The sequence below is a fragment of the Gopherus flavomarginatus genome, chromosome 7 (genome assembly GCF_025201925.1).
Source record: "Gopherus flavomarginatus isolate rGopFla2 chromosome 7, rGopFla2.mat.asm, whole genome shotgun sequence".
Lineage (NCBI taxonomy): Eukaryota > Metazoa > Chordata > Testudines > Testudinidae > Gopherus > Gopherus flavomarginatus.
Window position 1 is genome coordinate 82,600,623 of NC_066623.1, and position 26,819 is coordinate 82,627,441.

Below are 26,819 nucleotides of genomic sequence, written 5' to 3' on the forward strand. Positions count from 1 at the left end.
TATTATGCATATAGAAGAATCTTTAATGAAGGCACTTTTACAAAATCTGATATGCACCATCTAGCATGAGCTTTCTCCATTCTGAGAAATGTGATTTTTTTTTAATGTATTAACAACAAACCTGTAACAAGCACTTCTGTATGAACACGAGACATTCAAATATACTTTTAAGGAGGATTCCAGCTTAAGTTCTTTGGTTTTGTTTTTTTTTAAATTCACTGTTCATTTTATCCCAGAAAAGCAGTATTAAAAGGAACTGCTTTATTCACTACGTAAAACATGCACACACATTCCACTGAAGTGACAGAAAACAGAGCTTTACTCAAATTCCATAACAGTCTTGAATGAAAGTGTTACTCAGCAATGAATGTCTTCTGCTGCGATATACTGTGTCAGTTTAATGCTATGCCAAGCTTGAAAAGAATCTGCTACACATATGACAAGTGACTAGGTAGCAAACAACTCTGCTACATCTTTCTATTGGTTTCTTATAAGTATTACCTTGAGAAAGTGTCAAAGCCTCACATTTAGTACTGAAGTTAATTTCAAGTTTCACTCTTCCTGTACTGTATTTTGGATACTGAATAGAGAGCCTAATTCTGACATGAGAGAATGAAAAGTTGCCTATGGAACAATCAAGGTTTATATTTAATGATAAGTTTAAAAAGAACAACTAATTTTTGTAATGTAACTTATTTGCAATATTCTTTGCACCTTTTCTTTTCCCACTTCAACTGCACTGATTTCCTGACACATCTATTTCAAATAAAGACTAAGTAGTGACATCTGATTTACTCACCAAACTTAAATTTATAATATTTTATGCCTATTTATTATTTGTGTACCAGCATCAGTAGTATCACAGCTCTAGAACTAGCTTTGTCTTTGCCACCCAGCAGAAGGAGGCAAGACATAAATGCAGTAAGTCATACAAAAATAATGGCTAGTTTGTTCAAATTAAAAAATTCACAATAAAAATTTCTTCTCACCATAAAATTCTAAAAGATGTAATAATGTAATGTGTATCTGACCCTAGAGGTTTTGACTGTCCCTTTAGCACTGCAAAGCTGGAAATTACGTTTTTAAACAAGTGAACCTGTTTACTTTACAAAAATGCAAATATTGCAAATAGGGAAAATATACTTCCTGGAAGGAGAGTTAATACAATAAAACAGAGATACTGTTTGCAAGTATATAATTAGCCCAACTGAGCAGGAATATGATACAGCAGATTTTGGGTAGCATTATCTTTGTCACAAAAATTGCTCACCAGTCAAAATGGCAGCAGTACTTAAATAACCTTACATTTCTTCCTTATAACATTGCAAATGCAGAGAAGAAAAGTGACTATTCAACATTAAATATAAAAACTATTTAAAAAACACATCAGAATTTTATTGCTTGAAGAATACAGCATATGAAAAAAGCACAGAAACGTCCAAAGAAAAGGTCACAAGGAACCAAACATACTATCCCATACATACCAGATGCAGTAAAATGTTAACCTGAATTCTGCATCAGAAAAAACAAGTGTGAAATACCTAATTTTGTTTACTTAAAAGAAAAAGATTGATTTAAAATAGAAAGTGTAAGGTGTTACAGTACAAATTAGAAAAGCCAACACTGCACATTAACATTGTTTCACTAGACTAGATTTACTACCTTTGGTACTTAAGTCTTTACAGAAAACCACCTCCTTAGTCAAATCTTGTCCAACATATGTCATGAAAGTTTTTCAACTTATCAACAAACTAATCTTTACTTTTTGAGCCATCACTGCACGGATGCATTCAGAAAATGTGCAAGTTTATTCAATAAGTAACCTAATGACTCTAAAATTGAAATCAAAAGCCCCTAGCGATCCTTGCAGATCTGAATATATGCCAACTGTACTTGTTCAGATCTCTACTTAAAATGGGCACACTGTTTTCTGTTTATTTCTCTGTGTAAACAGATTGCTGCACTCACAGCTTTTAGTCAAACATTTTTACTAGAGAAACTTGTCAAGAGCATATTAAAAGAAAAGAGAGTGCATTCTTACACAGCTATCTGATCTGATCGTCTGCCCTAGTATGCAAGTGGCTTTTCCATTCTGCTGGAAACAAGAGTACCAAAACGTAGGCCAACGTTTCTTCATTCAACCTTAAAATTCTATAACGGACACAACTGTGGTCTATTTCTACACAAAGAACAGATGCCCATCCATTTATATAAACAGAATTTTCAAAGTCAACCTGTCAAAGAGACTCCTTTCTCTTTCCTGATCCTTCTCATGCGGATTACTCTTGGGGCATTCTTTCCTAACTAAACCTGGACAGAATCATTTGCACCTACTAACCTGTTTGAATGAAGAAAATGTTATTGTTTCACAAAGTAGCTGAGGAATCCATTGGTAACCTAGTCTGGAAAATGTTAACATTATGCTGACAACAATAACTAACTAATCAGGGTTAAATAAAAATCCCTCTTCTACTGAAACCATGTTCATTAGCTTCAACTTTTGCCTTTGTAGGCTTGAACATTTAATAATTCCCAGTTAAGTCAATGGAACTAACACAATTCTGTTTCACCAAGTTCCAGCTTTACATGTGAACAATATGAACATGTCTGGACTACGCAAGTAATACCATCAATAACAGTTAACATTAAACTGGAGTGAAATAATAAGAATTTATTAGTTCTCTACACTGGTCAGTTTTTGAAATGAAATATCCATTGGTTCAGGACTCTTCATAGATATCATAATAAAATCATGGGTTTATTATTTCACCCCTATACAAAAAAAAGACAGAATTTCTACAACTCCTATTAAACATACCTTTTCCTAGTTTAGTGAAAATGTATCTTTTCAAATTTGTAACAAATGTGGTATTTGAGCACATATAATATTTATTGCCATATATATATATCCTCATTTTTAAAAGGACAAAGAATTCAGACTTTACTATGCTGACCCCTTTGCTTTTTTCCATTATGCAGATTAAGTGTCTACTGAACCACTCCCACCCCCCAAAAAGAAAAACAATTAAAACTTCTCTATGTAAGAGTTTATAGTTTAGTTAAAAGGGAAGAGAAATGCAATTGTGGATTTAGAGTTTCTGTATAAATCTCACTATTTTATAAACTTGTTGTTTATTTTAACACTGTTTATTGATCAAATCAATGACGCACTGCTATCTAAAATTTTCATATACACCATTAAAAATCCAAAGTTGATATGATATTGAACCTTAAATCTTTAAGAGTTCAAAAGAAGACACTTTTTACATGTACAGCACACAACAGCAGACATCCCTAGAATACCATGGCCAGTCCAATATGCATACAAAATTACAGGAAAGCATTCATTTCACTGTTTTCATTGTGCAGGAAAGATATTTCTCAGTGGGAACAGAAACTCAGCTGGTGAATTTCAGATATCATCTTCATCATCTTCATCCTGAGAAGATCCTGCCTGATTGGATGCAGTGGCTGACGCAGCAGCAAGCTGTGCTTGTTGGGCCGCTTGTTGCATCTGTAGCCATTCTTGCTGGGCCAGTTCTGCTTGCTGCTGCCTAGCCTGAAGACAGACAAAAATTAAATTGTTAACAAAACCCAAGACTTCCAATATCCTTTTAAGGAATCAGTATAGCACACTGGCAAAGATTACATTAATGGTCTAGCAGAAATTGCAGGTGCAAAGTACAAGATTTATATCTAAAAATAATCACTGTACATAAAGGGTGTTCAAAATACTGCAATGCTTTGTATTGATATTACCTTTTTTTCTTCATGCTGGCATAACCTATTTTTGTGATATGCTGTACAACCATCATTTGGAGCATTTATGTGCAGGAAACCAAAGAGGTTGGGGTAAATAATAATGTACTTGAAAAAACCCTCAATTTGGTGGGATTGCACAAGATCAGAAAGGCACCACTTTCAAATGAAAAATTAACCAGGAATGTTGCAGAGTGGATAGAAGTGCAAGAAGTACAATGAGCATTAACAAGTCCTTCCACCACTTACCCAGGCTGCCTAGGAAATACTGACCAGGAAGTCCGGGCCTTACTTTAAGCACAACATTATTAAAATGGTTGTTCTAACTAAGAAATCTTAGACCTTAAATTTCCCCATCTCCAAAAGATTGCTTGGTTTTGTTACATAAATATCAGGAATGTTAAGTCTAGTTTTGCTAGATGAATTTTCAAGATTTTCAGAAGTTTATTGTGAGTTCATCTTCCTCAATTCAAGGAGAGGGGACATTTGACATTTGATAAGAAGTCTTTGTTAAATGATTGTTAGGTACTGAAGATGAGAGTATAAAAAGTGCAAACAAAGTAAAAAGAGTTTGATTAGAAGTCCCTTATTCTCTCAACAGTCAGCTTTCACTTGCTTGTGATGTCATATTTTCCCAGTACACCTCTACCTCAATATAATGCAACCCGATATAACACAAATTCAGATATAATAGAGTAAAGCAGTGCTCTGTGGGGGTGCAGCTGCGCACTCCGGTGGATCAAAGCAAGTTCGATATAATGTGGTTTCATTTATAACGCGCTAAGATTTTTTGGCTCCTGAGGACAGCATTCTATCGAGGCAGAGGTGTACTTCAATCACTACAGTCGCATCGCCTCCAGGATAGTCAAAACTAGAGTTGGGCATTTGCCTGGACCAAAAATAATTGGTCAACTGACCAGTCAAACATTGGCCAAATATTATAAAGCACTAATTTATTAGAACAGTAATAACAGTAAGAAAAAAAAGAGTAGGCCTTTATAGTCTCCAGTCAGCTTAACCTTAGACACTTATGCCTAATTACAACAACAAAAGTTCTTAACTGAGATATTTTAACTCAGAAAAACGTGGAACACAAATAAATGAAGTTCTAAAAAATGAAAGAATGGTACAATGGTGCAATCAAAAAGGTAGGCCACTGCCTAAATCAGGGTATTCTTGCAGGAATATTTCAGATTATTTGACGGTTTTCATATAGGTGATTACTTGAACAGCTTGCCACGTCCACTTAAAACCAGAATTTGCACCGTTAAAAAAAAAAAACCCACAAAAAAACAAAAAACCAGCAGAAAAAATCTTTTGAAACAAAAATCAGGTATTCTTTATATATAAAGCTAAACAGAACAAAAGCCCATTCCCCCCTCTCTATATAAGACACTTTTAAAGTTAAGTTCACATTTCCATTCAAATCCCCTTTTCATTCTGAATTTTCCATAACTGGCCTATCAGGCAGAAATTTTCGGAACCTACTGTCTACCTATGGATAATATTTTGGAACATTTCAGCAAGGACAATTCAGTCAGTTAATAAGTGTATAAAAAGATACTGTCCCTATTCCAAGAGTTGTGACAATGCTTTGAAAAGCCCTAGCACAAATATGCTGGATTAGAAAAAAATTGACATCTGCAAAGGAAATAACCCTACTGAAAAGAGACTTTAAAATTATTCATATGCAGTCACTAGTGTTTGAAAGAGAATCAATTTATTCACAGTCGATATTTTGGCACACTTTTAGCCTTTTAACCAAAGTTCTAAACAAATGAAAGCAACACCTGAACACATTAGTAGTGGACATGCATGTCTTAGATACACATTCAATGTGGCAGTGCTCTCTAAGAGTCAGTGGCTCTACAGCAGTTTCTCTCAACCTTTCTGATACCAGTGACCAGCTTGCTGCCTTCTTAAACTGTGTCAGGTTGATCTCGGGGACTAGAAACATTGCTCCACAGGACTGTGTACCTTCTGCTGGACAGATAATTCTGAAAATATTAGGTGCCACCAGATTATACAACCACTTAGTCACATTCTTTTTCTTTTGAAACTCCATAAGGTTGCATGGCTAAGAACTCAGAGTCAGGAATTGCCAGAGTTAAGGTGCCCTTAATCTTAAATCTGCCTCCTCGTGCCATAATGCAGTATGCCAGTCTTTAAATTGCACAAATCAAGTCACTTCTCAAATACTACAACATATTTTTTTTCCTACAAATTTCAACCTAACGTTCACAACGAATGAGGATGCCTCTTGATTTGGATTTATTCATTCATTCAGGAAGTCACTTTTACAAATAAGGGAAAACTAGGGCCCTGATCTTACCAACACTTATACACATAGATAATTTCTCAGGTGTGTAGATGAATATTTTAAGAAGCGTGATTGTCATTTAAGCAGCCAGTATTCCTTCTGCATATAACCACTGGCAAATTCTGGATTATCAATAGGACTAATCACATGCAAGAGTTATGCACATGCATAAGTATTTGTAGGACTGGAGTGCAAATATAGCACTTATTCCAACAATACATCCACAAACTACTATGATATATTGTTGAATAAAATAAAATGCACTGTTTCAGAATCTAATCAGAGATTTTTGTACAATATCAAATGAGGACTAGTTTAAGTTTCATTTATTGATCGAACACAGACTAGTGCAACTTGAATGCAATAACAATTTTATAATGCATTTTTATTAATCTTTAATAATTAAAAAAATAAATGTATACCTTCAGAAGACAGTGTCTACTAGATTAAACAATTTTAAAGTAGGTCAAAAATCAGGTCTAAATTGATAATAACTGACATTTCATTTAAAGAGGTAATTACTTTAATTCCTCATTATTTATATTACTCTCTCAGGAGAGTATGAATATCCCTATCCTACCCATCCTCTACTGCTTTTGACCTGTGTAGAGTGCAGTTTTATTTAAGTTATCCACATTAAACTTCATTGCATTAAGCTTAAAAAGAAAATAAAAACTTAAAACTAACCAGTTTGTTATAAAACCAAACACTGCTTCTGCAGCAGCCACATTGGCTTTTTTACTCTTAGCATGAAGGGGAAGAAAAGTATCTACATGTTAATTTGTCACAGGACTATACCATTACACAGGTTAGCTGTGTGACAAATTTCCAAAGCTGGTGAAAACTTCAACTGTCTCATCATCATCTATTTAGCTATAATGTACTTGGCACTGTACAACATACAAAAATGAAGTTTATCTGGATTTTGGCATTACGTGAGTTTCAGTAAGGCCAGCGAGGAGGTTTGTGTGAGATCACAAGGACCTGAAGAAGCATTTTCACCATGGGAACAGAAGGAAAGGAAAGGAAGGATTTTTAAAATATGCAGAGGACAAGAAAAAAAAGCAATTTCCATACGATTTCCATATGGCCTGGATATGAGTGGTGTAAGAGGGAGAAGTTGTAGAAGATTGCCACATTACGAGTCTGGCAGAATAGCGGTGGTATCAATAGTAACAGAATGGGAGAAGAGAAGACTGTTTAGGAAGATATATAATCAAATTTAGTCTTAGCCAGTCACACTTGAATTGTCTGCAAACCATCTCAGAGGAAGTGCTGGAAAGAAAGGCTGAGTTGCAGGACCTTGTCTCACATTAGGTCAAGCCTGGAGAAATATATTTGAATTATCATCTTAGAGTTCATAAGTAAATCAACATGATTATACAGTGTCACTCAAGGGTAAAGTGAAAACAGCTGGGAGACACGTTAGAGATTTAGCATTGCTGTGACAAACAAACTACTAAAGAGATGGAAATTACCCTTTCCCCCATGAAGTGATGGAGCCAAAACCAAGAAAGACATTTAAACTGAAATGATTAAGACACAAAATGAGTTACACCTAGCAAGGCAATAAAAAGAGAGATATTACAAATACATAGAGCAGGGGTCGACAACCTTTCAGAAGTGGTGTGCCGAATCATCATTTATTCACTCTAATTTAAGGTTTCATGCGCTGGTAATACATTTTAACGTTTTTTGAAGGTCTCCTTCTATAAGTCTATTATATATAACTAAACTATTGTTGTATGTAAAGTAAATAAGGTTTTTAAAATGTTTAAGAAGCTTCATTTAAAATTAAATTAAAATGTAGAGCCTCCCTGACCAGTGGCCAGGACTCTGGCAGTGTAGTGCCACTGAAAATCAGCTCCTGTGCCGCCTTCGGCACGCATGCTATAGGTTGCCTACCCCTGACATAGAGAGAAAGAAATGAAGGAAGATGTAGGTTCTCACTTAGTGGGGAAGGACAGCTAATAACAGATGACATGAAGGAGGCTGGGGTGTTCTCTATTTTGCTTCAGTCTTGACTAAAATATTAAGTTGTGACTAGATAATTAATACTAACAAGAATGAGGAAGGAACAAGCTAGAACAAGGAAAGACAGGTTAAAACAGTTAGATAAGTTAGATGTTTTTAAGTCAGCAGGGGCCAATGAAGCTCACCTGAGGGTATCTAAAAACTAGCTGAAAATCTCAACCATTAGCAATTATTTGTGAGAACTCATGGAAGATGGTGAGGTCCCAGAGGACTGGAGAAGGAAAAACATAGTTCCTATCTTTAAAATGAGGAACAAAGAGGACATGGGGAATTATAGACCAGTCAGCCTAACTTTGAGACCTGGGAGATACTGGAACAAATTATTAAACTATAATTTGCAAGCATGTGGAGGATAAGGTTATAAGTAAAACTGAACATGAATTTGTCATGAACAAATCATGACAAATCAACTTAATTTCCTTCTTTTATGGGATTACTGGCCTAATGGATAGGTGGAGGCCGAAGATGTGACATATCTTGATTTTAGTAAGGCTTTTGACACAGTCCATCTGACATTCTTATAAGCAAACTAGCAAAATGTGGTCTAAATGCAATTATTATAAGGTGTGTTGAAAGACCCTACTCAAAGAGTAATCGTCAACCATTTGCTATCAGACTAGGGGGACATTTCTAGTGGGGTCTCACAGGGGTTTGTCCCAAGTCTTGTACTATTCAACATTTTCACCAATGATTTGGATAATGGACTGGAGAGTATGCTTATGAAATGTGCAGAGCACGCTAAACTGGTAGGGGTTGCTGGCACTTTGGAGGACAGGATTAGAATACAGAACAATGTTGAAAAAAAATGAAGAATTGGTCTGAAATCAGCAAGATAAAACTCAGTAAAGATAAGTGGAAAGTACTACACCTAGGCAGGAAAAAAGCAAACGCACAACTACAAAATGGGAAATAACTGGCTAGGTGGTAGCACTGTTGAAAAGGATCTGGGGGTTATAATGGATCACAAATTAAACATGAGTCAACAACATGAGGCAGTTGCAAAAACGGTATATTAACAGAGTGTCATATACAAAAGACAGAAGGTAACTGTCCTGCTCTACTTAGCGCTAGGGAAGCCTCAGCTGGAGTACTCTGTCCAGTTCTGGGTGAAATGCTTTAAGAAAAAGACAGTTACTCACCTTTGTAACTGTTGTTCTTCGAGATGTGTTGCTCATATCCATTCCAGTTAGGGGTGCACGCGTCGCGTGCATGTTCATTGGAAGATTTTTACCCTAGCAACACTCGGTGGGTCTGCTGGGCGCTCCCTGGAGTGGTGCCGCCATGGCGCCGGATATATACCCCTACTGACCCAACTGCCCCTCAGTTTCTTCTTGCCGGCTACTCCGACAGTGGGGAAGGAGGGCGGGTTTGGAATGGATATGAACAACACATCTCGAAGAACAACAGTTACAAAGGTGAATAACCGTCTTTTCTTCTTCAAGTGCTTGCTCATATCCATTCCAGTTAGGTGATTCCCAAGCCTTATCTAGGTGGTGGGGTCGGAGTGAGATGCGGCAGAATGCAAAACTGCTGAGCCAAAAGGCTGCATCATCTCTTGACTGTTGAACCAGAGCATAATGCAAAGCAAAGGTGTGGACCAAGGACCAGGTAGCTGCGCGACATATCTCCTGGATAGGTACACGAGCCAGGAAGGCGGAAAACGAAGCCTGAGCCCAGGTAGAATGCACAGTGATGTGACTTGGGGAAATATGAGCCAAATCATAACAAGTGCGGATGCACGTCGTCACCAAGATGAGATCCTCTGAGAGGAAACAGGTAGGCCTTTCATTCGGTCTGCTACTGCGACAAAGAGCTGGGGCATTTTACGAAACGGTTTTGTCCGCTCAAAATAAAATGCGAGCGCTCTACGGACATCCAGGGAGTGCAACTGTTGCTCCCGTAGCGTTGAGTGTGGCTTCGGGAAGAAGACTGGGAGAAAGATGTCCCGGTTAACGTGAAGGCCGAAACCACCTTAGGGAGGAAAGCCGGGTGTGGTCGCAACTGCACCTTGTCCTTGTGGAACACAGTGTACGGTGGATCCACCATAAGAGCCCTAAGCTCGGAAATTCGTCTGGCCGATGTAATGGCTACGAGGAAAGCTGTCTTCCAAGACAGGTATAGTAGCGAGAAGGTTGCTAACGGCTCGAATGGGGGGGATATAAGTCTGGTTAAAACCAGGTTGAGGTCCCAGGTTGGGGCTGGGCAGCGTACTTGAGGGTATAAGCGCTCCAAGCCCTTGAGAAACCTCGAAACCATAGGGTGTGAGAACACGGAACGACCACCTTCGCCTGGGTGGAAGGTAGAGATGGCTGCCAAGTGTACCCTCAGTGATGATACCGCTAGGCCCTGCTGTTTGAGAGACCAGAGGTAGTCCAAAATAGAGGGGATCGAGACCTCAGTGGCAGTAAGATTAAGCGTTTCGCACCAGCAGGAGAAACGCTTCCACTTGGCCAGGTACGTTGACCGAGTGGAAGGCTTCCTGCTACCCAGGAGAACTTGTCATATTGATTCAGAGCAACGTAACTCTGACTGGTTCAGCCACGCAGCAGCCACACCATGAGGTGAAGAGCCTGCAGGTCCGAGTGGCGAAGCCTGCCGTGGTCCTGAGTTATGAGATCTGGGTGGAGTGGCAAGGTAATTGGGTTGGCTATCGACAGGCCGAGCAACGTGGTGTACCAGTGCTGCCTGGGCCACCCTGGAGTGATCATGATGATGCGTGCTCTGTCCCTGCGGAGTTTCAGCAGGACCTTGTGAACCAGTGGGAATAGTGGGAAGGCATAAAGGAGCTGGCTCTTCCATGGCATCAGGACAGCGTCCAAGATTAATCCCGGGGAGAGACCTTGGAAGGAGCAGAACATCTGGCATTGCCTGTTCTCGCGGGAAGCGAACAGGTCTATGTGGGGAATTCCCCACTTCTGGAAAACAGAATGCATAACATCCGGGCAGACTGACCACTCGTGAGACAGGAAAGACCTGCTGAGTCAATCCGCCAGAGTGTTCCGAATGCCTGGGAGGAAGGATGCTATCAGATCTATCGAGTGGGCTATGCAAAAGTCCCAGAGTTGGATGGCCTCCTGACAAAGGGGGGAGGACCGTGTCCCTCCCTGTTTGTTTATGTAGTACATGGTCGTTGTGTTGTCTGTAAACACTGAGACAAGCGGCCTCGCAACTGTTGCTGGAACGCCTGGCACGCCAGGCGGACTGCTCTCAGTTCTCAGACATGTGTGTAATGCCAGCTCCTGAGATGACCAAAGGCCTTGAGTACGAAGGTGACCGAGGTGAGCACCCCAGCTGAGAGATGACGCGTCCGTCGTCAGGGACATTGAGGGTTGGGGCGGACGGAACGGCATCCCTACGCACACCAGGAAGGGAGTTAGCCACCATTCTAGGGAGCCTAGGGTGCTCGGGGGAATGGTGACTATTGTGTCCATTGGGTCCCTGCCTGGGCAGTATACCGAGTTGAGCCAAACTTTGAGAGGACGGAGGCGGAGCCTGGCGTGTTTAGTTACAAATGTGCAGGCAGTCATGTGACCCAGGAGACCGAGACAAGTGCGAGCCGAGGTCGTCGGGAAATTCTGTAGACCTCTGATGATTGTTGCCATCGCCTGAAACCGTGGCTGTGGGTAGGCAGGCTCTGGATAGACTGGAGTCCAGGATAGCTCCTATGAAGTCTAACCTCTGCGTGGGAACCAGAGTGGATTTTTCTATATTGATTATCAGGCCTAGACGTGTGAATAGGTCCTTAACGATGCCCACATGCTGAGTGACTTGTGTCTCGGAGGCCCCTCAGATGAGCCAATCGTCCAGATACGGAAAAACGCGTATCCGACGTTGGCGGAGGTAGGCGGCGACTACGGCCATACACTTTGTAAATACCCTTGGGGCTGCAGAAAGGCCAAACGGCAGGACTGTAAACTGGAAGTGCTGACGGTTGGCTACAAAGCAGAGGTATCTCCTGTGCGGAGGAAAGATGGCGATGTGAAAGTACGAGTCCTTCATATCGAGGGCGGCATACCAGTCTCCAGGATCCAAAGACGGGATAATGGTCCCCAGGGATACTATGCGGAACTTCAACTTTATCATAAACTGGTTGAGTCCTCGCAGGTCTAGGATAGGTCTGAGACCTCCCTTCAACTTGGGAATTAAGAAATAACGGGAGTAAAACCCCTTGCCCCTTTCGTCCATCGGTACCTCCTCTATAGCTCCTATGGCGAGGAGCGTCTGCACCTCTTGTAAGAGGAATTGCTCGTGAGAGGGGTGCCTGAAGAGGGACAGGGTTGGAGGGCGGGGTTGAAATAAATTGGAGGTGGTACCCATACTCCACCGTGCGTAGGACCCAGCGATCTGAAGTTAACTGGGACCACGCCGGGAGGAAGTAGGAGAGATGGTTGGAGAAGAGAGGAGAGGGATCCTGGCCTGTAACTGGTATGCCACCCTCAGGCGCACCTTCAAAAGTCTGTCTTTGGTCCCGGTGGTGGTTTCGAGGGACCTTGATTTTGGCCCCCTTGGGATCCTGACAGTCATCTGCGACCACCTCGGCTGCGCCAGCTGCCAAAGTCCTGTCTTTGTCTAGGCACAGAGTATGGGCAGTGAGGCTGGGGATGGAAAGGCCTGCGTTGGGTCACCGGCATATGCATGCCGAGAGAGCGCATTATGACCCTGTTGTCCTTCAGGCTTTGCAGCCTGGGGTCAGTCTTTTCCGAGAAGAGGCCTTTACCATCAAATGGCAAGTCCTGAATGGTATATTGCAGCTCCGGTGGGAGGTTTGAAACTTGAAGCCATGAGATGCTCCTCATGGCAACACCCAAGGCCAGAGTCCTGGCTGCTGAGTCTGCTGCATCCAACGAGGCCTGGAGGGAAGTTCTGGCCACCTTTTTCCCTTCCTCCAAGAGGGCAGCGGACTCTTGGCAGGAGTCTTGAGGGAGAAGCTCCGTAAACTTATAACACCTAGGTGGCAATGGGTAATTATAGAGGCTAAGCAAGGCTTGTTGATTTGCCACCCGGAGCTGTAGGGCCCCTGCCGAGTACACCTTGCGGCCGAGTAGGTCCATTCGCCTAGCCTCCTTCAATTTCGGGGCTGGCGCCTGCTGGCCATGCTGTTCCCTCTCATTAATGGACTGGACGACTAGTGAGCAGGGAGGAGGATGGACAGACAAGTACTCGTACCCTTTAGAGGGCACCATATATTTATGCTCAACTCCCCTGACCGCAGGAGGAATAGAGGCTGGGGACTGCCATATAGTATTGGCATTCGCCTGGATGGTCCAAATAAACGGTAGGGCCACTCTAGTGGGGGCGTCCGCCAAGAGAATGTCCACTACCGGGTCCTCTACCTCTGGGAACTCCTCCACTTGGAGGTTCATACTGAGTGCTACCCTCCTTAGGAGGTTCTGATGGGCTCTCAGGTCGATTGGAGTAGGGCCCCAAGGAGGATGTTCCTGCCACCGCCTCATCTGGAGAGGAGGAAGAGGAGATGCCAGTGACGAGTGGGTCCTGGGTGGCCTGTTGCTCTTGGGTGATCTCCTGCTCCAGAGGAACCTGGGAGTCCGGTGGGTGAACTGGGGCTTCCTCCGCAGAAGTCGGAGGGGGATGGCTAACCATCACCTCTGGCACTCGGTGCTCTGATGAGATAGAGCGGGACGGAACTACTGGTACGCCTTGGGCCTGGTGGTATGCCAAGGTGTCCAGAAAGACCACTGATGGGGTCCTTGCGCCTGAGTCTCTTGGAAGACTCTGGTGGGCACATCAGAATCGCGGTCCTGAGCATAAGAGCTGTCCGCGTGGGATGACACTGATGCATGTCTGGATGGCCATGGAGGTGCTGAAAAGCCCTGGGCAGAGTCTCTGTCTCTAGTGGACCTTGCCCTACTCAGCACCAGGGATCGGTACCAGGAACGAGATCGGGACCTGCGACCGGATTGGTGCCAGGAGGTCGACCGAGATCTCGAGGCTCGACGTTGGGAGCGGCTACAGGAGTCACGATGCCTGGAGTGGTGTCCGGTGCTGGAACGGTGCTGAGAGTAGCAGGCCGGCGAACGGGATACTGACCGGTGCTGCGAGTGCGACCGGTACCGAGCCGGAGAATGGTACCGGGACTGTGAGCGGCGTCGGGAGCGTCAATGGGACCTGTAACGTCTGCGGGACCGTGACCGTGAACGGTGCCGCTCTGCTGTACTGACAGAGGATGGTCTTATCACGGAAGACTTGCTGATAGACTGTATTACCCGCATTGGCGGTGCCAGGGGTTAAGGCAGCGTCGACTCTGTCATGGCAATCAGATCCCTTGCCGCTGAGAATGTCTCCGGCGTGGATGGAATAGTAAACTCAACCACGGCTCGCGCTGGGGAGCTGACAGGCAGTACCAGCGCGGTCCGGTGCCGAGGAGGTGCTTCTGCCCGCCGATTGACCAGCGCTCGGTGCTGAAGGCAGAGGGGTAAGAGCCGCCTCCATGAGGAACTGCTTTAGCCGAAAGTCCCGCTCCTTTTTTGTTCTCAGCTTAAACACCTTTCAAATGCAACACTTATCTGTCAGGTGAGATTCCCTGAGGCACTTAAGGCAGGAGTCGTGAGGATCTCCTGTCAGCATCGGCTTATGACAGGCCGAGCACAGTTTGAAACCCGGTGAACCAGGCATGGGCCCTGGTAACGGGTGCGGGGAAGGGGCTAATCCCCGAACCTCTCTTAACTATACACTAACTATGAACAATAAAAATTAACAATAACTATAACTATATACACAACAAAATAACTAGAGAACTACGAGTAGCTAGGGAGGTGGAGGTCAGTAAAACCGCACTCCACTGTTCCAACGACCAACACGAGCGGTAAGAAGAAACTGAGGGACAGTCGGGTCGGCAGGGGTATATATCCGGTGCCACGACGGCGCCACTCCAGGGGGCACCCAGCCAACCCACCAAATGTTGCTAGGGTAAAAATCTTCCAACGAACAGGCACGCGGGGCGCGCACACCTAACTGGAATGGATATGAGCAAGCACTCGAAGAAGAAGAAATGGATACACTGGAGAGTCCAGAGTAGAGCAACAAAAGTGATAGCAGGTTTAAGACCTATGAGGAAAGGCCAAAAAACATTGTGCATGTTTTGTCTTGAGAAAAGATGACTCAGAGGGGACCAAATAACAGTCTTCAAATATGTTAAGGGCTATTATAAAAGTTGGTCTAAAAGTTGGACAAGAAATAACAGACTAATCTGCAGCAAATGATATTTAGGTTAGATATTAAGAAAAACGTTCTAATTATAAGGATAGTTAAATTCTGGAATATGTTTCTAAGACAGGTTGTGGAATCCCTGTCATTGGTGGTTTCTAAGGACAGGTTAGACATACATGTATACATGACCCTGATGCAGTGCAGGGGGGATGGATTAGATGACCTCTCAAGGTCTCTTCCAGCACTAATTTCTGTGATTATAGTTTACAGAAATTGATCATTTTCTAAAATATTAGTTGCCATTTCCCTTCATATATACAATTGACTAAAGAAAATCTGGTAATACAAGTAAAGGAATACAAAAAGTAGTTGAAAATAACTTTTTAAAACTCCAACATTTGTAAAAGTTTCTGTAAAATAAGAATACATGATTGAGTGGCATGGCTTTGATATCACCCAGTGGTAAAGTAATATATTAATTTAAAACTCAGACTAATAAAACTTACACATTTCTATACAATGTCTCTGGCGTTGTCAGATCACAGAAGTAACAAAGAAAATTCAGCATCTTATTTATCCATTTGCATTTCTTGCCAGGTATATTAACTTCACACGGTCAGATTCTGTAAAATCTTTCATGGCCACGCAATCCATAGAACGGGCGATTCTTCTGGACTTATGCATGTTTCTGTGGCACTAAATCAGGGAGTGTCTAGTTCATTCAACCTCACATTAGATTTCTTAGTCAGAAATATTGCCTCACTCACTTTTGCAAATAACTCCTGTTGCTGCCTTAGAAGTTCTTCTTCAGGAATGCCAAGATTTTCCAAACGAGAACTGGCCTTTCTTCTTTTTAGTGCTACTGTTTTGCACTCTTGTAAGACTTCTTTTACCTCACTGATATAGGAGCCAAAACCCAAGCTTTCTAGTGCTGGAAAAAAGAAAACATGTTGATCAATTAGCATAACTAAAACTTGTAGTCACATCAAAACAATTTCCTGTAATAAGACACCAACTTGTTCTGTCCTATAGATTCCTTACTTAAAGCGACCCACAACCATTTTTTTTTATTTGCATCTTTTTACTCTTCTGTAGTGCACAAAGGCCTAAGCAAGAGATTTTCAAACTGGGGGGCACAGAGGAACATTCGGGGGGCAAGTGGTGTCCCCAAGTGGCTGGGGCTTGGGGAGAGAGCACAACTTCCACCCCCCTAATTCACATCAACAAGCCATCCAGCCTGTGGGTCAGTGTCAACATCCACAGATGATGTGCTGATTTCTGCTCCTGGCAGCCTCTGTGCCCAGTGCTGGCTCCACCCCCCAGAGACTGTCACATGTGCCTTCCCACACTCTGAAAACCTGAGGGGCAGGTATTGTGACTGTACTTGTCTAGGTTGGGGCAGCACAACCAAAAATTATAACAACTCGGGGGGGAGGAGGGGCTCAGCTCCAAAAGTTTGAAAACCACTGGCCTGTCATATTCTCCTACTCCCTTCCTGCACCAAAATCTTCAAAATTTGAGACCGTCAAGTGTGGTCTTCCCTGGTTTTGCTAGTACTTTTAAATTTCTTGGCTATATTTCATAAAGATGAGAGAATGAGTCAGAGAACAGCAAGACAAGAAGACAGTTTAATTTCTTAGTTATAAATTTAAAATAATTTCATATAAACCAGATACATGAATGGAACAGGTGCCATATTTCCTATTTTGCTTAAGAACAGATATATGGTAACATGTACCATACACATCATATCTGCCCAAAGTCCCATCCTTCCATCTTTTAAGAATAAAGGACCAACCAGAAAAGTACATTTTCTTAATAGGCTGAAGTTAGCACAGATATGCAACAACTTGACCATTTCAGGAAAGAAAGGATTCCTAATTTAAGCCCCCACCCCCAATGTAAATAATAGTGTTTTGCATACCTGGTTGCAATTCAGTAACTGTCCTCCAACCCTCCCTAAAACGCTAAGACACTATTCCATCTTGTAGCATAGCTGGGACCTAATCATGGTTTTAATAGTCTCCACAAAATATACAACAGATTAGATAGACAGCATCAGGGAACAGCTGTTGTAACCAGGTTCCTAAAAGTTGTTTTATTTTAGATAGGATCCAACTCTTGTCCACACTGAGCTTTGAACCGTGCTTTAAAGTAGTTTGAACTACTGGAAAAAAGGGGTTCTGGATACACTGGTTTCAAACATTATTCAGCTAGCCACTGAAAACAGGATGAAAGCTACAGAAATATTTTGAAGAACTTGCCTCTGTACTACAGAGAGCATCCGCCTTTATATTGCTAAATTGGTCTGCAGCCATGAGCTCTTTAAGGACCCTTCAATGCTCTTAGATGCCCAAACAGCAGCAGTAACAACCATCTATATTACTAGCGAGAAAATTAAACCCCATTTTAGAAGAGAGACCTGTCACAGCGATTGATTCATTAGTGACCTCTATGCTTGATTATTGTATCTCATATCTAGGAATGAAGTCAAACCCAGAAAAAGCTCCCTGTGGTATAAAACACATCTGCTTAACAGAGGCCCTCCCCATTATCACCCCCACCCTAGCATTCTGCTCTCAGACTCTATTCTGGATCCTAGCCTGTTTTAGACTAATCCCACTGAGGGTTTTGAATACCAAGACACCTGAGAGATTGCCTCTCAGCTCTATGAGCATCTACAACAGCAACATTCCAGTGAACAAAAACAGTGACAAATGAAGAGCATCAGAGGGGTAGCCGTGTTAGTCTGGATCTGTAAAAGCAGCAAAGAATCCTGTGGCACCTTATAGACTAACAGACGTTTTGGAGCATGAGCTTTTGTGGGTGAATACCCACTTCGTCAGATGCACGTAGTGGAAATTTCCAGGGGCAGGTATATATATGCAAGCAAGCTAGAGATGATGAGGCTAGTTCAATGAGGCCCTCTTCCAGCAGTTGAGGTGTGAAAACCATGGGAGGAGAAACTGGTTTTGTAGTTGGCAAGCCATTCACAGTCTTTGTTTAATCCTGAGCTGATGGTGTCAAATTTGCAGATGAACTGAAGCTCAGCAGTTTCTCTTTGAAGTCTGGTCCTGAAGTTTTTTTGCTGCAGGATGGCCACCTTAAGGTCTGCTATAGTGTGGCCAGGGAGGTTGAAGTGTTCTCCTACAGGTTTTTGTATATTGCCATTCCTAATATCTGATTTGTGTCCATTTATCCTTTTCCGTAGCGACTGTCCAGTTTGGCCAATGTACATAGCAGAGGGGCATTGCTGGCATATGTGGCGTATATTACATTGGTGGATGTGCAGGTGAATGAACCAGTAGTAGTGTGGCTGATCTGGTTAGGTCCTGTGATGGTGTCACTGGTGTAGATATGTGGGCAGAGTTGGCATCGAGGTTTGTTGCATGGATTGGTTCCTGGCATGGCCCTACAATATGCCAATATTTTTATGGCCGACCTGGAACAACGCTTCCTCAGCTCTCGTCCACTCACGCCCCTTCTCTACTTACGCTACATTGATGACATCTTCATCTGGACCATGGGAAGGAAACTCTGGAAAAATTCCACCACAATTTCAACAGCTTCCACCCCACCATCAACCTCAGCCTGGACCAATCTACACGGGAGGTCCACTTCCTAGACACCACGGTGCAAATAAGCGATGGTCACATTAACACTACTCTATACCGAAAACCTACCGACCACTATGCCTACCTTCATGCCTCCAGCTTCCATCCCGGGCACATCTAACGATCCATTGTCTACAGCCAAGCACTGAGGTACAACCGCATCTGCTCTAACCTCTCAGACAGAGACCAACAACTACAAAATCTCCACCAAGCATTCTCAAAACTACAATACCCGCACGAGGAAATAAGGAAACAGATCAGCAGAGCCAGATGTGTACCCAGAAGCCTCCTACTGCAAGACAAACCCAAGAAAGAAACCAACAGGACTCCACTGGCCATCACATACAGTCCCCAGCTAAAACCCTTCCAACCCATCATCAGGGATCTACAACCCATCCTGGTAAATGATCCCACACTTTCACAGGCCTTGGGTGGCAGGCCAATCCTCGCCCACAGACACCCTGCCAACCTGAAACGTATTCTCACCAGTAACTGCACACCGCACCATAGTAACTCTAGCTCAGGAAACAATCCATGCAACAAACTTCGATGCCAACTCTGCCCACATATCTACACCAGCGACACCATCACAGGACCTAACCAGATCAGCCACACCATCACCGATTCATTCACCTGCACGTCCACCAATGTAATATACGCCATCATATGCCAGCAATGCCCCTCTGCTATGTACATTGGCCAAACTGGACAGTCGCTACAGAAAAGGATAAATGGACACAAATCAGATATTAGGAATGGCAATATACAAAAACCTGTAGGAGAACACTTCAACCTCCCTGGCCACACTATAGCAGACCTTAAGGTGGCCATCCTGCAGCAAAAAAACTTCAGGACCAGACTTCAAAGAGAAACTGCTGAGCTTCAGTTCATCTGCAAATTTGACACTATCAGCTCAGGATTAAACAAAGACTGTAATGGCTTGCCAACTACAAAACCAGTTTCTCCTCCCATGGTTTTCACACCTCAACTGCTGGAAGAGGGCCTCATCCTCCCTGATTGAACTAACCTCATCATCTCTAGCTTGCTTGCATATATATATATATATATATATACCTGCCCCTGGAAATTTCCACTACATGCATCTGATGAAATGGGTATTCACCCACGAAAGTACATGAAGAGTTGGCATGAGAGTGAGAGAGATAGATCAGCTGCTGGGAAAGATCTTATATTTGATGAGAAGAATGACTATGGACCTCTCCACTTTCAAAAGTCCGTGTAAAACTAATTTCTTCAATTTACTGGGGGGAAGCTTAATTCTTCACACACACAAAAGGTCTCAGTTTAACGGGAAGCATTACAAAACTACTCTGACGGTGGCCACATAAGTACCTGGATAAATAGCCCCTGACCTGAAACTGATTTTTAAAAAATAAGAGGAAAAGGTTTGGTCCTTTCTTCACCAGCCAGAAAGTGTTTGAAAACTAATTTTAAGCAACAGTTAACTTAAGACAAACAAGTATATTTATTAGTAAAATATTTGATTATTAAAAATGAAAATTGTAAAAATAGAATTTACTTGTGACAATTCATGCTCTAGTTATTTTGTACATTTTGCAAATCTTAGACAATGAAAATCCATAAAGTCAGTCTTCCTTTAGTTTATTGTCAGTTTCACTTTTAAATTGGCAAATGTAGTTGACTGCATCTTTTAGCTAAATTTAATTTAATAAAGTTTATTTTCTGTTTTCAAAATTGATTTTAAAGTCTACTGTAGAAAAGGCCAATTGACATACCAGTATTACTTTATCACTGACAAGTATTTTCTGATGAAGTTAATGGCACAACCTTCAACAGCTTTGATATTACTATTTGCACATGTAGACATCAGCACTCTGATCTATTTGGTTTACTTTAAATGCTACAGGTTTAACATCCACCAGAAGTCTTAGTTTCAAAGCCAAGCAAACAGGTTTGACATTCTATTTCTAGCAAATAAAGTTTCCATAAATCACTAGATTTTAAAATTTGAATGTACTAATTTTAGTTTATTACTTTTTCTTAATATTTGTATTGCACTAGCACCTACAGAATCAACAGAGACTGAGGTCCCATTGTGCTAGGCACTGTACAAACACAGAGACAGTCAGGGTACATCTACACAGCATTTTGGAGAAAGCCTCTGAGCCCACGTTGACAGACTTGGGTTAGTGGGGCTCACACTAATGCTCTAAAAACAGCTGCATATACAGCACTTTGAAGTTGCAGCTCAGGTTCTGAAGCCCAGTACCTAGGTTCTAAATTTGCTAAAGAAACCTTGGCTCCTACTATGAAAAATTATGCAACCAAGACAGGACAGGTAACATGCATGAGTTTTTGATTTTGTGATGCCAGTTTTGGTCTGAATATGCAATGTATGACTTCATACTTCTCTTAGTGGTATGTGCCAGATCTGGTTAACATATCGAGACCTGGAGAAAGCTTTAGTTCCAGTTTTGTCATGACTGACTAATATAATTACAGTCAGACATCATGAATACTTCACCATAGGGAAAATGCCTGCTATTCTTAAAAGCGTAAACGTCAATATCATCTTCAAAAAATCTGTAGGCTAGAGTTTTTGTCAATTAGAGCCCATTCTCAAACTTTGCTTTCTTTTAAGGGAATATGATTCAGAAGGCTGTGGTTTTGATGTTTCAAGTGCACTTGAACACCAGTGGTAGCCTATGTAGATTGCAGTCTAACTTAAGAATTATCTACTGGTTTTAGAGTGGTGTCTGATGGACATTTTTGGTCACGTTGGACATCTCAGCAGCATTTAAGTGACCAAAGCTGCTTGTTTCAATGACTAAGATTACTGTTGTGTCCAGATCTGCCCTCCAGTCATATACAGAAAATAGCAGTCAATCTGCAGTGATGATAGACAATTTAGATTACATCCCCTTCAAAGATTTGTCAGGTGACTCATTTTATTGGATTATACAAAAAAGCCTCAGAGCGCTCATTACTGATACTCTACCTGTTCAGAAAACTGATAACTATCTCTCATCCCCTGTGGCCTTTAAGTTTGGCCTCTGCTCTACAGATGCAATTGAATTGCTCTGCCAACTAGAGGGGTAAGAGATGTCTCAGAATCAGCCCTGGAATCTTGCTGCTGATTAGAGATAGTCTATGTAAAAGGTTCACTCAGTCTTTTCTGTTCCTGCATGTTAAAAAAACTCTTTCAGAAGAGTGAGTTTGAGAGTCCCAGCATCAATTTTGACCAGTCTGGATCTGAGGCAATTTAGTTGTGGAGCCTTATTCTTTATGGTGGTTTTTATTTTACAGTTGTATTATGTAACGAGTAGGATACGTGATAATGCAAGGTACCTTGTGCATAGTAGCCTGTTTGAAAGTTTGTATTTTATTTTTAAAATATTAAATATTTTGTATATTAATCAATGTACAGAATGTTTCAGTCTTAAGTATTTTATTAAATCTAAAGAAATACAATAAGGAATACATTATCATGTGTGGGCTTGCATTTTACAGACTACTTATGCAACGCATCATTTAGAATAAGAAATACAATGATGAAATCTTCCAAATAAGTGTTTTTTCTATGCTAGGTGGAGACTTGAATACTTTTAAATGTATCCTGTTATTCAACAAAACAACTGAATTTTACCACAGCATATTGAAATTGAGAGATTATACTGTCAATACTGAGTACAATAAGGCTGTAAAGCAAATAGCACATCTGCCACTGAGTTCAGTGGGGCTCTGAGCAACAACAGGGATCAGCCCACATAGATCCAGTTGCACAGGAGTTCTCAAACTTCATTGCATCATGACACCCTTCTCACAATAAAAATTACTACATGACCCCAGGGGCTGGGGGACTAAAGCCTGAGCCCACCTGAGCCCCACTGCCCCGGGCTGGGGGGCAAGCCCAAGGGCTTCAGCCCCAGGCAGAGGGCCTGTAACCAGCGCTGAAGCCCTTGGGCTTTGGCTTCAGCCTCACGTGGTGGGGCTCAGGCTTCAGCCCCAGGTGCAGCAATTCTCAGCCAACCCCGGTGACCACATTAAAATGGGGTCATGACCCAATTTGGGGTCCCGACCCACAGTTTGAGAACCGCTGCTGTTGCAGGATCTTGCTTTAAAAACTAAATCAGAACTCCCATTAACTGAAAGAAACAGATTAAATTTGCTTTGGGCAAGGAATCATACCAAAAGCTAGTAGTGTTCCATTAAACTTCAGAAAGGAGACTTCAAAAAGAGGAGGAAACTAATTAATAAAGACATTAAAATCGAAAGTAAATAAATTAGAATCCTTAAACTCACTGGAGGCCACTTAAAACATACCATAACAAAGTCACAGGCATCTAAACAGAAAGGACCTAAACAAAAAGACACTTCAATTACAAAATGGCAACGCACAAGATGTTACTTGAACCAAATAGGTATCTTTCAGAAAACGTACATCTAACCCTAGCAAAGCCAACAGAAAGAACGCATGAACTATGGCAGGGAAAATTAGTAGAGTATAAGGGATTTTGAAGAGCAAATAGTTAAAGTCATTAAAAAAAAAAAAGCTACAAGGAATTCTTTAAATATATATGAACCAGAAAGGTTACAGAAGAAACGGTGATCTTCTAAAATACCATATAGCAATTCGGATTTAAAAAAAGCAGAGAAGCTAAATTATTTCTCTTTTCCAATTTTTCCCACAAAGGATGTTGGTGATACCTACCCTAGACCTACTCTTTTCAGGTATTCAACTGACATACTGATATGTCAAAAAAATGTAGTGCAGGAACAAGATGATAAAGATAGTTCAGGAATAAGAGCCATATAGTATGGACCATGATATCTGAAAGAATGTAAGAATAAATGAAGTGGCTGAGCTACCAATAAAAAGATGCAATTTTCTCATTAAGATTAGCTACTATACTGGTGCTCTGGAGACTAGCAAATTTTAAACAAGTAGGGGCGATCCTGGGAATACCCAACCAGTAAGCCTCATTTAAGTTTCAAGTAAATTGATTTAAGTGATAATTATAAAAAGCTAGATGAATATGACAGAAAGAACAAACTGCAGCTTACTTACTAAAAAACTGAGCATAACAAAGAAATATTTCCTTTAGTATATTGATAAAACAGTGGGCAAAGGAGAACTTACTGAAATGTATTTGAACTTTCAGGAAGCTTTTGACAAAGTCATTGTAGACAACTTAAAGATAGTAGTCAAAAAAAGCAAAATAAGTTTTAGAATACAGAATGGGACAAAAATATTTAAATTATATACACCACATTAGTCTCAACTAATTTTCTTTAAAATAGTGATATTAACCCTCATACTTCAAGGAATCACCTGATACGGTACTAATTCCTTCCTAACCTATGTATTTCTGAAGAATAAGGATAGCAATGAAGGCAGGTGCAGAATTTAAAATTTTATGACAATAATATCCTCACAACTTTTGACCATATAAATGGATAAACATAAACATTTATTTAACAAAATCTGATTAGCATTGACAACCTGGAATTCAAGAAGAAATTTATATAAAAAATTAGAACTTTGAACATACTAGCAATTATAACTTGACAAAATATTTGTTAGTAGACAACACACGACAGATACAGTTTGTCTGTGGTAATCATTTCACTTTTTAAAGCCTGGGTTTGAGAGGATTTTTAAGAATCAAATTTACTGCAAGGCACCATTTTCTTAAAATGTTAACTATAACAAAAGTTTACATATGGTTCACATTTTCTTATACTGCTCTTCATTAGAAGTCATCATAACCAGAGCTTGAAAAATCCACTTATACACAGCAAATAGGAAACTTTTTCTGGTGAGTGGAGTTAGCATACCGCATTACAGTCTGCAGAATCTAATTAATTGAATATTTAGTACTTATAGTTTCAAAAACAACTTCCCATGTGAACTGATACAGACTAATACTGGATTGTTTTCCTGAGCCTGAAGTTCTACTGCTTATGCTGCCATTCACTGACTTGCCAAGCAGCTGAGTAACACTAAAACTCTGATTACTTTCACTATTACCTTAATTTATAACTTTGTGGGCAGCAATGAAACTGTCAAGAATTGTGGTAGCTTTCTCAAGTATCTGAGAAAAATGAACATGATTCTTGATTAGGAGCAGCCCACGTGGCTTTCAAATGCAGCTGTGGAAGTAATCCAAGTCATTGGTTTCATTCTGTTACTGCTTGAGAAAACTATGAGCAGCAGTGGCAGGCACTGGTTCTATTCACAGTGAAGGAACTCACAAAAAAGAAGGCTGGAGAGGCCAAGAGTAGCAGATTTGCACCAAAATCAGGAAGCTCGGAGGTTCGAGAGAGAACAAAAAAAGAGCCAGAAAACGTTTCCATCAAGCAGCCACAAAAAGTGGGAGCCAACAGCCAGAATAGGGTGCAATGGCATATTTTTAAGTGTACACAACTATTACACCAGAACTGATACAAAAGATGAAGCCACAAAACAAGTCCAGGGACAGTTTGGTAGGAATCCCTGTACCTTACTTCTTACATCAGCTAGGGGATTGGTTTATCATCAGGGGCAAGAGCCTGGAACTCTCTTGTAAAGCCCACCTCCCATCCCCATCTTATATAGTGTCAGGATCTCATTTGCAAGTGTTTAGTATTTTATTTCTGTAAGAAACAGGGAAGTAATCTGAACAAACACCCTGAGAGATAGTCCTCTTTTCACAAGTATGGAAACTGAAGCAGAAAAATATAAGTGACTCACCCAAAGTCACACAGGAAGAGAACAAGGGCAGGAACTGAAAACTCCTGCCCCCTTCACCACAAAAGCAGCCTCCCTCTTGCAATGGAAGGCAACAAATAATCTTACTCATGTTCTTCAAAATATTTTTAGAGAAATCAATTTTAGGGTCACAGACCTGAAGAAGAGCTCTGTGTTGTTGGAAAGCTTGCCTCTCTCACCAACAGCAGTTGGCCAACTAAAAAAATATTACCTCACCCACCTTGTCTCTCTATTATCCCGAGACCGACCTGGCTACAACAACACTGCATTAAAAGAAATAGTCTGACATCTACCAGATGAGTGCCCCCGAGGAACTCACCTTGTATGACATGCTCTGGGGAGATGGTTTTCTTCTCAGACTTGTTACAGATCTCATTGGCCTCCGAGGAGATGAGGTGGATGAATTCAGTGCAGCAGTTCACCACCAGCTCCCGGGCATCATTAGCCACCCGGACATTGGGGAGAGTTTCTTTGATCATCTTGTTAATAGCAGCTCTAGGGATGGTGAGGTCGTCGTCGTTTCCAGACGACGAAGCCATTATATTTCACACTCACTCTCCGCGACTCTTTGAACTCAGATCTTCAGATCCAGAGCAAGACACACAGGGCACCAGAGACCCGCTGCTCAGCGAGACCCGGGGCAGGTACCAAGCAGGGGATGAGAGCAGCTGCCTGAGTGTGAGGGCTGGAGGACGCAGAGTGCGGGGCGGGTGCTGAGGGGACCGCGCGCTGGGGGAGAAAGGGAGGGATCAGATTCACGCCCGAAGGCGGGAGAGCGCTAGCGGGGGCCGGCGCGGGGCCCGCTGCCAGCTCCCCAGAGACGGTGCTAGGAGCTTGGGAGCAGCCGCGGGAGGCGCTGCCCGGAGTTCGGGGCTCCCTCGGCTACAGCCTCCGCCACATCCTTCACGCGCCGCCGCCGGGTAGTCGTGCCATAGCGGCCGCCGCCGCCTTGTGAACAGGAGCCGCAGGAAGCCGCCCGAAAAGCCCGCGCACGGCCCGGCTCGGGCTCTGCACTCACCCAGCGGCGGCCGTTCCCTCAGAACCCGGGGCGGCGGGGAGGGGGAAACGAGCCAGCGAGGAGCATAACCAACGACCAGCGCCACTTCCGCCGGAAGCCGTCTTCTGACACTTCCGCTTCCGGACCCCATTCACCGGAAAGAGCCCTGGCCCAAGCTCCGCGCCCGCCCTGGGG

The 26,819-nt window shown here is 42.2% G+C and overlaps 1 protein-coding gene across 2 annotated transcripts; it reads right to left on the reverse strand.

Moving 5' to 3' along the window:
* DR1 (down-regulator of transcription 1) lies at positions 1-26,790 on the reverse strand. 2 transcript variants are annotated; one of them, XM_050962481.1, is made up of 3 exons: positions 26,646-26,790; positions 16,048-16,211; positions 1-3,559 (listed from the first exon to the last, which is right to left on the reverse strand). In XM_050962481.1, exons 1-3 carry the CDS (start codon positions 26,773-26,775, stop codon positions 3,413-3,415), a joined length of 441 nt encoding a protein of 146 aa, XP_050818438.1. In that variant the 5' UTR covers positions 26,776-26,790; the 3' UTR covers positions 1-3,412. The 2 variants fall into 2 exon arrangements, with proteins under 2 accessions (XP_050818438.1, XP_050818437.1); XM_050962480.1 differs by having other exon boundaries at positions 1,374-3,559; positions 25,947-26,671.
* Between the last annotated feature and the right edge of the window lie 29 nt (positions 26,791-26,819).

Bases quoted from the DNA above. Each gene is read 5' to 3' on its own strand.
- DR1 (XM_050962480.1), bottom strand. From the start codon at position 26,166: ATGGCTTCGTCGTCTGGAAACGACGACGACCTCACCATCCCTAGAGCT. The intron at 16,212-25,946 runs GTGAGTTCCTCG...TCTTTTTTCCAG, and splicing joins CCCAGAGCATGTCATACAAG to CACTAGAAAGCTTGGGTTTT. The intron at 3,560-16,047 runs GTGAGTGAGGCA...GTCTGTCTTCAG, and splicing joins AACAGGAGTTATTTGCAAAA to GCTAGGCAGCAGCAAGCAGA.